Source organism: Carassius auratus, chromosome 47 (genome assembly GCF_003368295.1).
Source record: "Carassius auratus strain Wakin chromosome 47, ASM336829v1, whole genome shotgun sequence".
Classification (NCBI taxonomy): Eukaryota; Metazoa; Chordata; class Actinopteri; order Cypriniformes; family Cyprinidae; genus Carassius; species Carassius auratus.
The window spans coordinates 6,536,246-6,552,902 of NC_039289.1; the positions used below are offsets into that span (position 1 = coordinate 6,536,246).

General features: G+C 37.9%; 1 protein-coding gene across 1 annotated transcript; it reads left to right on the forward strand.

Annotated features, from left to right (window-relative positions):
• Positions 1–2,667: 2,667 nt before the first annotated feature.
• On the forward strand, positions 2,668–16,599 carry LOC113064931 (hepatocyte nuclear factor 6-like). The gene is made up of 2 exons (XM_026235948.1): positions 2,668–4,055; positions 14,784–16,599. Exons 1-2 carry the CDS (start codon positions 3,011–3,013, stop codon positions 15,086–15,088), a joined length of 1,350 nt encoding a protein of 449 aa, XP_026091733.1. The 5' UTR covers positions 2,668–3,010; the 3' UTR covers positions 15,089–16,599.
• The last annotated feature ends 58 nt before the right edge of the window (positions 16,600–16,657 follow it).

The following is a 16,657-nucleotide window of genomic DNA, read 5'->3' on the forward strand; positions in this document are numbered from 1 at the left end:
CTAGTCTCTATTTGGATATCGACAGCTTTAATATTTCATACTATGTGAGCCACAGGGTACGTCTAGCTCATTTGAATATTCGAGCGAAAATTAAATCAGGGTCTGCTCTCTAATAATTTATGCAGCAAGTACAATGTTACATTATAGGCTCCTAGACATTATTCAGAAAATCAAAACACTGTTATTATAGAGTAGTGCAAAACTTTATCCCCTAAAGAATTACATATCTGTTGGGTAGATTTTAAATATGCAGTATGAGCAACCTCTCAACCTACGCAGTCCCACACAAATAATTACAATTAGAAAAACAGTATAAAAACGTGTAATTTTAAAACAAAGGCAAATGTGTTTCTAGGTGCAGCATTTGGTCAAACCATTTTTACAGTTTAAATAGTCCACTTACTGAAATACTTTTCCCCCTTATATTTATAAAGAAAAAAGTTTGAATCAAATGATCAAAAGTAGCTCATTCTCACTCACCATGTGTATGGCACGTTTGTATAATTAAATCTGATAACCCCACATAGACATTTTTTCCTAACTTTATTATTACAGCCTTATTTACCTTATGCTTATACCATAGGCTATTGTATACTTTGTCAGTATCTTAAATGTAACGATATACAGGAAACTTATTATAATACTGACTGTACGATGTTTTTACTAGGAAACGCATCAGCTGTTACCGTTCATCTCTACATTAAACCGCATTCAATTATGTTGTCATAGCAGAGCATGATTTTGTAAATAGCAAGGAACAAATCAATGCAATAATCAATTGTGGTTGTGTCCTGATATATGAGCCAGAAATATCTGAACCCTTTTTGTCGTGCAGGCCTATGAACGGGCACCACATACCATACTATCATTGACCCTTGAGTTAATTTAGATGTTTGGAATTAATATAGCCTCCAAAAATAGCATGCAATGAACATTGAAATTAAGGATTATGTTGCATATGGTCAGATACCAACTAGCTGCTTACATAAAAGCACATTCTAAGTTTATGAGAATAGAAATAGCGAAGGCATCATGAGTAAAAATCTGCAAGGCTGCAGCATTTGTGAGAGGCCAAATTTATTTTAAATAACACTGATTGCAAGAATCAATAATAAAACAGCAGTCTATCTGGATATTTGCAATGAAGCTAGTGAAGTTAAGCTAAGTTAAACTAATAAAAGTCGTTTATTTAGTTGCAGTGTTGTTTTGGTTCTAGTATACACACACACATATAACTATTTTGCTGTTCCTCAACCAGCGATAAGATTCAATGAAATTCGACCGAAAATAGGCCTATGTCGATGTTTTTCTTCCGTTTTATTTATTGGTGCCAATAAATATGGTCAAATAAATGAGTGATGCTATGATAGTCAATGACAATAGGGATTCTACTTTTGCGAGTCCATTCTTAGAGAGAGAAAGAAAGAGAGGGAGAAAATAGGCGTATATTACATTTATTGCCCAATCCATTTTGAATAATCAATTTATTGATCTATGACTGAGTGCATTTAATCACAGGCGTAAACCGGAAGTTATCGTCGGGGGGAAAACAATAACAACTAAGCATTGTCGTATCCATTTAATCAAATTAATTTTAGCAGTGTTAACTATTATATCGAAAATAAGAAACAATTAAATATATAGGCTGTATATTTTCAAAAGCCCACGACTTTTGCAGTAACCGAATGTGTTTTTATAAACGGAACAGGCCTATAGTATTTAAATGGCTGAAAAGACATAGGCTACATGCTCAAGTCTAGTGAATCACAAAGCTAGGCCTGTATGTAAATGGAACAACTAAGTAAAAAAAGGAATGTGATACATTTCCATGTTGTCATCATCCATGCAGCATCATGGTAACAGAAATATCTCCTCAAAACTTGTCTAATGGAAGTGTATGCAGCCTAAACTTGAGTGAATATGAAATCTGACCTTTTCCTTTTTTTTCTTTCTGTTTTTATAAGTTCATTTTGTTTCTGCTATTCAAGGTGCCGATAGTTAAATCACATACGTTTCTGCCACAACATAAAGACTAATAAAACTGCAAATAGCTATTTGTTCAGATAATTACATTTGTGAAACTTTCAAACGTTTAACACACATGATATGATTAACCCCATGTGATGTCATGTCGTCCAAAAGGAATTTGACTATCTTATCTACTTTGGGTTTGGGAAATCCATTAATATTTAACCATTAAGATGTCGCGCGCTGGCGCCAAGTTAAGCAACTTTATCAGGAGAAACCGATGAATCATGTCCATAAAGGAATCCCCAATAATTCACAATAACACTAGTGTCCAAGTGTGCAGGTGTCACCCCATGAAAGTAAAAGACTCGAATTCAGCCTCTTAACTACATCAGAGGGACGAATTGTGAGAAGTGAATAACCAATATTAGAAGTATTGGTGACGTCAGCCCTAGTGTGAAGCAGAGTGAGTGTACACCCTTTAAAAAGGCTTTTACATGTTGATGAAGTTTCACTAGGATATTTTTATTCTTTAGAAAACAACTATAGCCTGCTTGAAACACACCAGAAAACCAATAGGCTGAAGAACTTGTATAATGAAACATTTATAGATATATAAATGTATTTATTTATAAAATTACCCCAAAATCCATAAATAAACATTTTTTTCTGAATAGAAAGAAAAGGCTATTTGCTGAACCTATAGGAATCACCGAAGAACCTTTATTCTGTGCGGTGCGCGCACCCGTGCAAACAGGCACAGCACATCTTAATATATTTGCGCGGTCACGAGGCAAACACTCTCACTCGGTCAGCTTCGACTGTCAGTAGTAAGACGCGCGCCACAGCGACAGATACAAGCGTTTAGACACCAGGCGTACGTACATGTGCGTGGTGAAATGCTGGATTGACTAACACTGAAGATCTCGGGGATCAATGGCGCGCGGCTTTGAGATCGTTTAAAATTTATTGGAAAGGAGAGTGTGAGAGAGAAAGGAAAGAGAGAGAGAGAGAGAGAGAGGGAAAACAGTGTCTTTCAACAATGGAACTTACAATGGAAAACATTGGGAATCTGCACGGCGTGCCACACTCCCATCAAACGGGGGACTTGATGAACTCTCCTCACGCGCGACAGTCAGCGACACATAGGAACTTGGTGTCATCGCACGGGAGGTCAGCGATGGTGTCCAGCATGGCCTCGATACTGGACGGGGCCGGGGAGTATCGCACGGACCATTCGCTGTCCGGTCCTCTCCATCAAGCGATGACCATGTCGTGCGATTCGAGCATGAGTCTGAGCAGCACTTACACGACCCTGACGCCGCTACAGCACCATTTGCCACCCATATCCAACGTCTCAGAGAAATTTCACCACCACCCGCACCCTCACGCTCATCACCACCCCGCGCACCAGCGTCTCGCCGCCGGGAACGTCAGCGGCAGCTTCACGCTGATGCGAGATGACCGGGGCCTCGCGTCCATGAGCAACCTATACGGCCACTACTCCAAAGACTTGTCCGGGATGGGACAACCTTTATCGCCTCTTTCCAACGGCCTTGGGTCTTTGCACAACTCTCAACAGACTCTGAACGCGTACGGTCCGACTCACCTGGGGAACGATAAGATGATTTCCACGGGAGGCTTCGAGTCCCATGCTGCGATGCTCGGTCGGGGAGAAGAGCACCTGGCGCGGGGTTTAGGGGGCCATGGGGCGGGCATCATGTCTTCTCTCAACGGCATCAACCACCACCACAGTCACTCACACTCTCAGGCGAACGGGTCGGTGCTTTCGGAGCGGGATAGGCAGGCAGCAGGTGGCGGCGGACAAGGTAGTGGGTCAGGACAGCTAGAGGAGATCAACACTAAAGAGGTAGCTCAGCGAATAACGGCGGAGTTAAAGCGGTACAGCATCCCACAGGCCATCTTTGCCCAGAGGATCTTGTGTCGCTCTCAAGGCACTCTCTCAGACCTCCTGCGGAATCCCAAACCCTGGAGTAAACTCAAGTCAGGTCGGGAGACGTTCAGACGGATGTGGAAGTGGCTGCAGGAACCCGAGTTTCAGCGCATGTCGGCCCTTAGGCTTGCAGGTGAGTGAATGTTACTGAAGTTTCCTCGTGCAAAAGAGGAAATCAAAACAATCATACTAATCTATATATTTTACTCTTATCTCCTTCCATACTCTTCAATAATGCAATCAATGCACTGTAGTGGTACACTATAGTTGTTCTTGATTTCTCAGAGTTAATCGAAAGGCATCTGTTCCTATTCAGAAAGACAATAAAATAACAGACGATTATGATTTAAACATTTATAAAGCAAACAAGCCGTGTAGGCTATCCTTCAATTAACAAAAATAAGTATTTTTAGGGACATCTAAAATTATTAAATTTAACTATATTTGTTGATAATATATTTGCTGAGCAAATAAAGGTGCATAATTATTACGATCAAGTTATTCTAATTTTTTATTTTATTTAAACCGGAGGCAGGCCGGTGTAAATTATTTTTACTTAGCATATCCATCTGTGGCCTGTTGCAGGTGTTTAGGTTTGTTGAAATGCCTAAGGTATATCATTAAGTGACTTGCAGCTCAGTACTCTTAAAGAAAAAAAAGATTATTTTATAGAAATATTTTTCTAAATATTTATTTCTTAATCATTGATTCCAAGTCAAGACACTAACAAAATTAGTTTTGCACCACCATAGCTACTCAGCACAATTAATTTTCCTTTTAATTCAAACTAAAACAGAGCAGACTAATGTGAAGTTTTAACCTTAAAATGTGTTTACTGAAAATTAAGTTTGTTAAAAGTAATTAAAAAAAAGGTGTGCATAATGAAAATTACCTTTGATAATGGTTGGCAGAGACCGCTGACCCATCCAGACCTATCACCACACGTCGTATTTCAGTTGTGGGTTCAATTAACCAGGATATAGTGGCATATTTTAGTTCCAGTCAATGCCCCGTTGAAAAGCACTTAATGGAATTTAAATGGTTCCTTTGCGCATTTAAAGTTGTTCAGGTAAATAAAGATTTAAACGCTATTCAATTGTCCACTTAAGTGCCGTTGCCGTTAAAGCTAATTGGGCAACGAGATTTTTTTCTTCAACACCCTATTAAAAGCAAGTTACCCTAAACGGAAGACAAACTCTATGCTACAGGTAGTAACTTAAACTCTATGTATTTCACATTACACAAGCACTTTAAAGTGTGATACTGCATACACACACAAACACAAACATATTATGTGTGTATATATATATATATAATTTACAATTAACATCGTAGCTTTTAGTAGACTTACTATTGTTTGTATTAACTATTGTTAAAACTGTAAATTTAAAATAAATAAAATAATAACTTTTATAAAATAAAAGCCATTACACGTCCTGGATCGTGAATTCAGCTCAATGAGGAATTACTATAGTATGCAAATAACAAAAGCAAGTGCATTTAAACGAGCCATTATGCACTGAGCGCATATAGAAGTTGGGGGTTGTGTTTCAGAGTCTGGGAATACTCGTTCACTACATCAATCAATAAATTCAAATTACTATTCCAAATTCATCACAGTCACAAAAATCAATGCCGTGGCACTGCTTGGCTAATGTGAAAATGCCCGTGTCTGTGGGATCATTTGGTAGTGTTCTTCTGGGGCGCTGAAGCGTCCTTTGTTTTTAACTAGCCTATACTGTAAAAAAATAAAAAAGAGAGCTTATTTTAGTGTATATATATATATATATATATATATATATATATATATATATATATATATATATATATGTGTGTGTGTGTGTGTGTGTGTGTATGTATATGTGTGAAATAAGCACTCATATATATATATATATATATATATATATATATATATATATATATATATATATATATATATATATATGGCATATCAGACGTCACGCGTAAATCTGACAGAAAAATCGCAACCCTCAAATACTGCGCAATGCGCAATGTTTAAAAATTGTATTAAAGATTAAAAACAATTCGTCTCAGCATCTGTGCTGTATTCCACACTCCATCTCAATGTGTTTGGCCCAATCAATACAGCGATCAATAAAGATAGCCAGTACATCTATCAATTATACCGGCTCAGCACTCTCTCCCATTGGACTCTGGATTTACCAACTGTTTTGTTTAGGAGGAATGATGTAGATTTTACTTTGCATCATACATAGTCATGGTTGCAAGAAAGGAAATGATAAAAACAATATTAAAGACTAAAGTCATATTATATATATATATATATGTATATATATATATATATATATATATATATATATATATATATATATATATATATATATATATATATATATATGCAATGCACCACAAGATGGTAAATTAGCTTTTTTTTACTAAATTTAATTTAGAGCCTGTTCACTAAATTGCTTTCATAGCATCCATGGGAGGTGTACCCACCACTTGATCATTTCTGTGGCCCAGCCTATACGGATAAGAATTGCTATCGCGCATGAAATTGAGCGCAATCAATCCATTTAGGATTGTTATATATACAAACATGTTAGGACATGTTAATATACAAACTTTAACACTTTGAAGTGAAGTGTTTGCTTTTCACTCAACATCCTCCTCCTCCTCATCAAAATGACTTCCAGTCTCGCCTCCAGTTCCCAGCCCACGAGGATGGACGCAATTGATTTAGGATTAGCGAATAGAGGCATTTTCAGGGGAGACGGGTTTTTGCAGGCCAAGAAAATGATCGATGTTAACCTTAATAATTGATAGAGCCAGAAGTGAAAAATGAAGATGCAGTCACCTGTTTGGTAAACAGATGCATGGAAGCCGTTTTAAAATATTATTATTTCAGGGTGTTCGAATATAATCTTTTACTGTCAGGCAAATTCCGTGACCAAGATCATTCCACGATCTTTAGACCCACGGTTTGTATAAATGTCATATGTGACTTAAAGGGTCTCGCATTATAGTTTGGGTCTATATAACAAGCAGTGCATTTGTATTGATTTCCATTGCTTGATTTGCTGTTTCAGTAGCTTGAGTTGAACCAAATGGGAGAAACTTCACTTTCGTCCCCTCCCCCTTTGGCCTACTGCCTTATTCTAATTTTAAAGATAGGGGTTTCCTCCATTATGCGCGTACTTTAATGATTACAGGGAGTCGACTTTTAAAGGTATTTTTCATATCTAATGTTCTGTTGAGGTTCGTCTTGCGTGAAACCAATTTGTTCTAGCAAAAGGTCATCTATTTAAAAATCATAAAAGGTATGTTTGGTGTAAAAAAAAAACGCGTGAATAGTAAAAATTTTGTACTGACGTTGCACTTCAAAGGGAAAGGGCTCGAAATGCGGACTGTTGCTATGGTAACCTCAGCAAGCGAAAGCTACTTTTCTTCGTAGGCGTCGATTTAGTGAATTCTGACTTATCGGTAAACACAACTTTTGTTGTTACTTAAACGCTGCTCAAAAATCTACTCTGCGTATTTGTATATCTAAAAAAACACAATAATATAATAATGTATTATTTGCAAACAATGTGGATTCGCGCATACCCATTATTGCGAGAGATATTGGCGTTATTGCATTTATATTTAGATTGAAGTCCACATGACAGATATTTATTCTACTTTACATCGTAATGTTACCTTATTTGCAACAGTAAATGCCATTATGACAGTCAACATAGAGTATCTTGTGTAATATCTTAATCCAGCTCCTTACTCCTGTTCTTTAAAATGATTGAGGACAGAGTATTCCCAACATATGTAGTACGCGCCACTATAAGATCTAACATTGTTGCTCCATAATGCGTGAAGTAGCCTACTGTCTCCGCGAGCTTAGATTTTCATGATCAATCTCTGTGCTCGCACGCCAAAATGGATCGATAGGAGAGAGTGACCTTTAAATCAAATTGCTAAGAGACCGTGCCGCCTAGGAGAAGAGCATCAAAGGGTTAAATTGCATTGCGTCACCACTAAATCATACCAAGAGGGGGATTTAATAATTTTATCTTTGCTGATATTATAGAACAACGCCTCCAACTCGATTGAGTCACGCACAAAGCACTTGGGCATGTAGTAAACTTCACTTTCTGTCTTATTCATCCAAGAGTGACCTAAAAAAGCTAGGTCTATAAGCACAAATGTTATTTTTCTTACATTCCCTATTAGAGTACTTTATTTGTTCGCTTCATATTAAAGAACTCATATAAATCTTGCTTGTGCAACATAATTAAAATTAATTTCCATTTACAATTAGACAATGCAATACATCAACTGTCCATCATAAAGGCAAACTAATAAAACATAATCCCCCCCAAAAAATCTTAAGTACTTATATGTATATATGCACATTATTGTTTTTTTTGTTTTTTGTTTTTTTTTTACATATAGATGCACAGCCTTTTATTGGCAAAAACAACAACACCTAGCCCTGTAATACATTAAAAAATAACATTCAACTGGTCAGAAACCACATGTTCCCTCCAGAGTCTGAGAGACTGGCTGGTCACTGACACATCTTGAGGCATCAAGGGCCATTTAACAATGCAGTGACTCCATTAGTGTGGCATTACACCATTTACAGATGCATTGAGCCCATAACATGCTAAATTAGTCAATAAATCCAACTTGTAACAGATGTGAAACCCAGAGCCCAACACAATTTAGTGAAATACCATCATTGAGAGTTTTAGTTTGTCAACATTTTAAAATATTCTTTGAAGTTAATCTTACAAATAAAGATTGTAATAATGGTCCTTTAGGTTACGCAAATGACCACCTTCTTAGATTCCCTGCAATAATTTTTTGTGCTGTGGTTCTTTTGACATTAATTTTTTTTTTTTTATGTTACATGTTCTCTAGATCAGATCACCAGTACAAAAGAAAAAAAAGGAATTTCTTTTTCTGTACAGTGTAGCTGTGTGTGTTCAATGACCGCTTGAGTCCACACAAGAAATGAATCCTATTGATCAATCCTGTGGTATTTTCAGAGGTTTTAAATGTTCTTTCCAGACTTTGTGGTGGGTGTTTGGTCCCTCAACCCTTCAGACCTCTTATACTCACTTCACTGTAATTGCAGGTCAAGAAGTCTTTACAACTAAACACATGCCAATGTGTCGATATGCCAATAGAGGATGTTTAACTTAAACAACAGTTTTATTAGACTGTTCAGTTATTGATCTCACCACAATAGTTCTGTGTTATGATCCTGTCAAAATCAATGAGATGAGTAAGAAATGCTTAGTTCTTAAAACAAAAGGTTTGAGTACTAACTTGTAAAGTAGTTTACTCATAGGTTCGGCCCTTTAACTTGCCCACCACCCTCCTTCACGGCTAATTCAGCAGAATCAGCCTGTGTCAAAACATCGACCTTTGAGATGATTAGCACCAAGCTGATAAAACCAGCGGACAGCCAATAAATCAAATCAGAGAGAAAGATAAATTCAATCCATGATAAGTCCTAAAGAAATGGTAGCCTACAAGCGAGTTGTTTTAAAGGTGAGAAACTTTTAAAAGTCATGTGCTTGTTTAGTCAGCCATTGACAAAGAGAGCTGGAAAAAAGCAGAAAAAGGTGTAACCTCATTAGTAACATTCCAGTGTGACAACAAGCCTCACAACATACTAACCCCACGTATCAGCGGTTTACATTAGTGTTTCACAAACCACAACTTCCAACAAATTATCCATTATGAATTCAGATTTCCATGCTTATTTCTCTGATTGCACTGATGTTAAATATATTTAGACTGTACACAAGCATACTCATGTCGAAACACACCCCAGTTGCTGATGAAAGCAATTCATATTACAAGGGCAATTTCATGACACACTGACTTTTTAACCACCGTTGAATAGGCCTCTATGGGAGCCACTCCGCTCCCAATTTCAGCTCAGCCACACTCTATGCATCGATCCTAGGCAGACTGGTCGGCTGCGTGCCGCGGCCTGTCATCGATCCTTGCACTCCCTCAGTCCTCCCACTTGAAATCCAAGAGAGTTCACATACACCTCCAGCTTTCACAGAAGACACCATTTACTTATTTATTTCTATTTATGAAGTTGTGAACCCTTGGACTGAACCCTTGGATTTTGGTTATAATATAGTTCCAATTAGATATGATGATGAACCCACATTTAACCCTCAAAGGACAAGAACCTGCCATCGGCCTTTAAGTGAAATCCTAATATGACTGCCTTTGATGGAATACATCACTGTAGCTTAAAAAGACACACTGTATTCTTCAATATCAATAATTTATTATATGGCAACAATTCATATCATAAGCTTGGAACATATAAGACTGATAATCATCTAAAAGGTACATGGTTTGCTGGTTTAAACACTGCACTCAGAGAGCAACAATTAAGGCCATTTAAGCAACAAATGTAAAAAAGTCTGTTGTTCTTTTAATATAACTTTAAATTTCCAGTCACAAAAGTTTCCATAGCAACAGAACCTTGATCGACTTCGTTCCACTGGATCGGTATTGGAAGTAATGTCGACCAACATAGAAATAGCCCTCCTATTAATCACTGTGGGCCATAATCCGCACACCGACAATACGCTTAATGTGTACTAAACGACATATTTGTGTCGCAGATTGTAACATTTCATAAATGTGGCTTAGATTTTCATTGTTTAAATAATGTCCTTAATATCCTCTTCGTCAACGCAATGATTCCGACTTAAGTTCAGGCCTAATGATTTACGATAATGTCTTGGCTTCAGTAAATAACCGAGTTTCTTAACAGGTTGAGCTGTTATTTCAAATTACCTGAACATTAGCATACTGATCTTTCCTTATTGCATTACACTGAATTTTAGTCGAGTATTGAGACTGCCTTAAGCACAATCTCGTTTCCAAGAAGAGCTCACCCATTAACACAACTATTCTAGCAAATAAATAAATAAATAAATAAATAATAAAACTATTTGGCAAAAAACGAAACGGACGCATCAAGGCCTGTTTTCATATTTCGTTATTTATTTATTTTTTTCAATTATTCAATTAAGCCTATTTTAGACTTAATTTTTTATAATATACAAACATATATAGGCTATTCTAATCATATGAATGAACATGATGAACATTATAATCCATTGTGCCATAAAAAAAAGAAAATAAATATTAAAAATTCTTACATCTAAGTGCTCTCGTTAAAAAAACGCACTTGAGCATATCCGAATAGATAAAGTCTCATTAAAAAACAAACAACAAATAGGCGTTAGGCATACATTTGCGGTAAATAAAAAATAATTTAAAGACGCACCTGCGGTTGGCATATGTCCCACAGACGAATTAACACTATCATAGGCCATACATAAAGGAGTTTTTCTGGACTCGTGTAGCTGTGTTTTTTAGTAATTATTCAGAATCATACTGGAGTGTGTCCTCATTTGTCATTCTCCACACTGCACAGCACGCAGTGTTATTAAACTGGTATTATTTCGAATTGGAGACTGAGTCCCACTGGTACAAGGCAGGCCTACCATAGTTTCTGGCTCATTACCAGAACAATTTTCATGGAACAATAATTAATTAGATGAAATGAATTTCAAAAACGAATTATTTACGGATTTATCGACCGGTATTGAACACCAAAGGTTTACCCGCTGGTGTGCAAGGCAAGTCAGAAATTGCCCCGCTAAAGAACATAGGAAACAGCCTTAAAGTTCGGAAACTGTTTTTACTTAACCATTTTAGATATTTGCCATGGATATCTTAAGTCATTTCACGAAAAGCGTGTTCCTTTTATGTGTAAACAATGAAAAACTTAAGTAGACTACTTTTTGTATTATACAAAATAAATAAATCATATTTTTTTCGCATTTTTCTTACTATTATCATTATCAAATAATGTACAATTTCATCCTATACGCGTAGGAAAATGCAAGGTTCTTCTCATTTTATCGCTTTGTAATATTTGGTCAGTAGTCAACTCTATTATCATGAAATTGTACAATTAACTACTTATTATTTAAAAACTGATAGGCCTATTCACAAATATAAGATTTAAATTATTCTAATAAACATACTGACCTTGAGTACAAGTCTAGCAATGGCTAAACGAAATTAAACCGTAAACCTGTCAACCCTATTACCGTCAAATGTAAATTTTTTAAAGACAGCTATATCACAACATATATTGTTACATTTAACTGGACAGTGCACAACACAATTTATTAATATTTAAATGCATTCCTTTGTATGACAGAATGTTAAAATCTTGAAAATCCTATTTTGTGCAACGACCTGTAACCTGCTGTTTACCTGCCAGGTGTACCTAACCACTTCAATATTTTGTGTAATAAATCCAAATAACAAATTTAAAATGAAGTTTTTATAATGTTGTATAGCTAATCATTGGCAGAAGAACAAAATTCTGCTAGTAGGCTGTATCATTGATCTTACTGAATCTTTATAGATCGAAAGAAAGAAAGAAAAGAAAGAAAGAAAGCCTACAGTCAGTCTTGTTTTATTTCTAATTTGTGAAATTCAAACGTGCAAATAAGCGAGTAGAAACTGTCAAAATCCCATCCGAATATTTAAATTCATTTTTTTTTGTCACTCATTGACTTATTTTATTTATATATTCATTATTTTCTGTAGCCTACATTATATTTCTGCTTCTGTCCCACTCTCTGCTCACAGTAGCTCTAAAGTCTGCTGCTATCGATTTTTTTCCTTTTCTACGCCGAGCTTGGTTCAGTAATCAGGGCCCCCTTCCCAACCGATCGATCAATATCGATTACAAAATCTTACGCCTGTAAACCGTTTACACCAGGGAATAGCGTCAGCGACATCTGCTGGTAGATTTGAACACCAAACACTGCCTAGGTTTGTTGGATATAAATGTAAAAAAATCTGTAGTGCTTGAGTACTGAAAACCACTGTCAAAAGGCAAATGACGTTCAAAAACAAAAGGCTACTGTAAATTTTGCTGGAAGGTCGTCTACGTCAGTCAGATAGGCTGAGGTCTGCTTTTTTCAGGCGTGGTTATTTCAGTCGAGCAACACAAGACGACGCATTACAATTTGAAAGGCTTTAAAGCTGCATCATTCACTTAAGACCCAGCGCTCAGAGACACATTTAGGAGTAATGTCATGCGAAAACAAATATTACAGACACGTTAAAGGACCGTCAACATTTAAACGGTAGAGGCCTACACTTCAAGCAGTAGCCCCTCACAGAAAAACACAATATCCAGTGGGTGTGGTTTGATCCACATCTAGGGGGTGGAGATGGGTAGGTTTAGGGGTGGAGATGGGTAGGTGTAAGGGTGGAGATGGGTGGGTTTAGGGATCAGGGGGTGGAGACAGGAAGGTTTAGGGATGGAGATGGGTAGGTGTAAGGGTGGTGATGGGTGGGTTTAGGGATCAGGGGGTGGGGATTGTTAGGTTAAGCGGTGGAGATGGGTGCGTTTAGGCACCAGGGGGTGGAGACAGGTAGGTTAAGGTATATGTAAGGTGAGAGGAATTGGATCTGGATCCAACCATGCCCCCTGGATCTAGTGTTCTGTAGTGAGAACCATCTAACTTCAAGTGTACAATGCATTTAATAGTGTGTGCGCACCTGCCTGCACGCTTGTGTGTGCAAACGCATAGTGGCTGATATTGGAATCTGAATATGATGGATGCGGTCCAGGCAGTTAGACGCCTGTAGTAAACAGATTTGACTGTGAGAGGTGAAGTGATCAATGGGTCTCAGCTCAGTGTAATTAGATACATGGCACCACAGTTTGGCTCCAGTCACTCCACAAACCCACACAGACAGTTAAAGACAGAGTAATACGCAAAGAGCTACTGCTTTAACAGGCTAAGAAATGAATGATCCATTCACAAAAACGCAGAGAGAAGCAAAAGGTCTGTGAGTGCGTTGGAAAACAAACCAATAATAAAACATATAAATAGTGTAAAAATAAATATTAAATGTTTGTTTGCTATATTTAGATATATCTGGGGGAAAAGGCATTTGATTGCATTTCTACATTATACAATTATTTTAACTGGTGAGTTGAAACGAACCAAAGCCTTTCTTGGCATTCTCATGTTTCCTAACACTCCCAGTGTTTACTTGCCCTCAAGTAGGCAGCCAGAATCTCTCTCTCTCTCTCTCTCTCTCTCTGCATTGCCAGGACAGAAACATATAGAGGGAGGTGTGAGTAAAAGGCAGTTTGAAAATACTCTGCCTCTCTTAGGTCCGTGCCCTCAAGTGGCCTCTGTTTGAAGTCGCAGACTACAGACCTGCTGGAGGGGCATTCAGACCAAAGTCTCTGCGGACAACCCCACCTCCAAAAACAGACGCATATACACTAAAATAGGATGAGTCAATACCCCCCCCCCCCTTACGTCTTTCCTCTTTTTTATTTCTCTTTCTTTTCCTTCTCTCTCTCTCTCTCTCTCTCTCTCTCTCACACATACACACACACACACACACAAAGACCCTTACTTTTGTATACCAGTCCCTCGCTCTCCCACTGTGAGCCCAAAGTGCATTAATATTGAATCAAACAGCAGTGTCTCCAACGACCAGGCTGAGGTACTCACCGTTGGCCTGCTCTGTCTGCTCTCTTTAAAGGGATGATTTTTGACCTCTGGGGACATAGAATGGATTTGTCTTAAATCACTATTAATCCACAGCCAAACAGTAGAGTCTGAAAATTTCGACTCCCTGCAAATCCGTTCATCAGTGGAATTTGTTCTGAAACAGGGTACTTCAGTATGCAGTGGAAACACAAGACTAATGAATTTTTTTCTTTTCTGTTTTCTTTGTCTACTTCCCTTTCTCTGATCTTTCTTGTTCATCCTCCCGATCCCCACAGCTTGCAAACGTAAGGAACAGGAGCAGCACAAGGAACGCAACATGGTACCCAAGAAGCAGCGCTTGGTATTCACTGACTTGCAGCGCCGCACACTCATCGCCATTTTCAAGGAGAACAAGCGGCCCTCGAAGGAAATGCAGGTGACCATCTCACAGCAGCTTGGCCTGGAACTTAGCACCGTCAGCAACTTCTTCATGAATGCACGTCGCCGCTGCGTCGACCGCTGGCATGAGGAACACCACCATGGCCATGTAGCCAGTCCCGGCCAGCCAGGCACCTCGGCCACCACCTTCTCCAAAGCTTAAATATAAATCCCTCTTCCCCTGGGTGGCTGAGACTGGATCAGTCCAACCTCACAGTCACCCGCTGCGTGCCAATCAATCCCACTGTTGCCAAAAAATGGCGATGTTTCACGTTAAATGCATCCTTTTACTTTAGGACTGTTATTAAATCAAGCCAAACATCTCCATATGGAAAAGCAGCACGTTATATTAACATAAACCACAACGAAGTGAGCTGAAATGGTCTGTTCGTGCGGTTGAGGACAAACGAGCACTTTTCACAGCACAGAAGGCTTGTTACTCAAGCAAGGTTGTCAAACAAAGCCACCACCTGCATCATCACTCTCATGCCCACGCCGGCACAATTCCCTAATGGCCAGTTGTTTCACTGAGGCTCTCAGATCATATGCTAAGCTAATGAATTGAGAGACTAATCAATACAGACAGAAAAGCAAAGGACGTCGACCTCTACTGAAGGTGAAATGGAACGAGCTCCCACAACAAGGACTCACATATTCGCCCAGCACGGCTCTCCATGAGGTTTATTTTGCACAGATGGAAATGGAGGGCTGGACTGAGATGTTTCATGGCACTTGTGGTTAACTTGTGTCCTTATGATCCAAACTGTCCATAATGCAACAAGCAAACCAGCTGACAAAAGCCTTCAGTCGGGGGACAAAATACTGGACCATTTTTAGCAAACGGTGCACCATTTCTGATCTTGGCAGACTGCCACCTATGATATTTCAACTACGAATAGAATAGTTTTTATTCCGTATAGATACACAATAGGCCTAATGTCAAGACAGGTACAACCTAACACAACGAGGCACATTTTAAACACGTATGGAAATATTTGTTACAAAATGCTACGTCCACACGCAACTGAAATCTGACTGACATTTCAAATATTTTGTTTATCCTGCAAAGTAGAAAAGGGGTAAACAAAGTCCAAAATGTTACATCTAATCTAGTGCCAATAATGTTTGCCTTAATATAATATAAATGTTCACATACTCTCAGCCAGAGTCCACTCCCAAACCGGCATTATGTGCCATAGCAACCAACAATCATCTTTTAAAAAAGAATCAGAATCTTTTTTAAAACAAAATAATGAAAATAATCAATGCTTTAAATGATTCAGTACAGCTAGTATGATTAAACCAAATAAAAATGTAGAAATATCTCTACAGTAACACAACAGAAACACAAAAATATATCTCTACAGCAACAGTTTCTCCTCCTCGTTAACCCCTATTTTTCGTTTGATTTCACTCCCACTTGCTTTCTCTTCATAATATTAAAGCGGGTAATTGATACAAAATATTTCTATTTCTTATTAAACTTGTGATCTGTGCATATGTAAGGCACCTTGTTGATCATTTGAAAAATTCATTAAAAAAAAAAAAGAAAACAAAAAAAAAGGACTTTCTAAAAGAATAACCAAGCTTGGGAGGACTGCAGTTGGACATCTCTGCATTGCATGTGAACTACCACAGGTCATAACGGAAGGAACTTTCACTGACTGTGAAAAAGATATTTCTCTCTCTTGGCTCTGTTAAAGAGAGAGAAAAAAAAAAGAATTCTACCCAA

Excerpts from the sequence above, each read along its gene's own strand:
- LOC113064931 (XM_026235948.1), top strand. The coding sequence starts at position 3,011 with ATGGAACTTACAATGGAAAACATTGGGAATCTGCACGGCGTGCCACAC. Across the intron at positions 4,056-14,783 it reads GTCGGCCCTTAGGCTTGCAG|CTTGCAAACGTAAGGAACAG; the intron begins GTGAGTGAATGT and ends CGATCCCCACAG.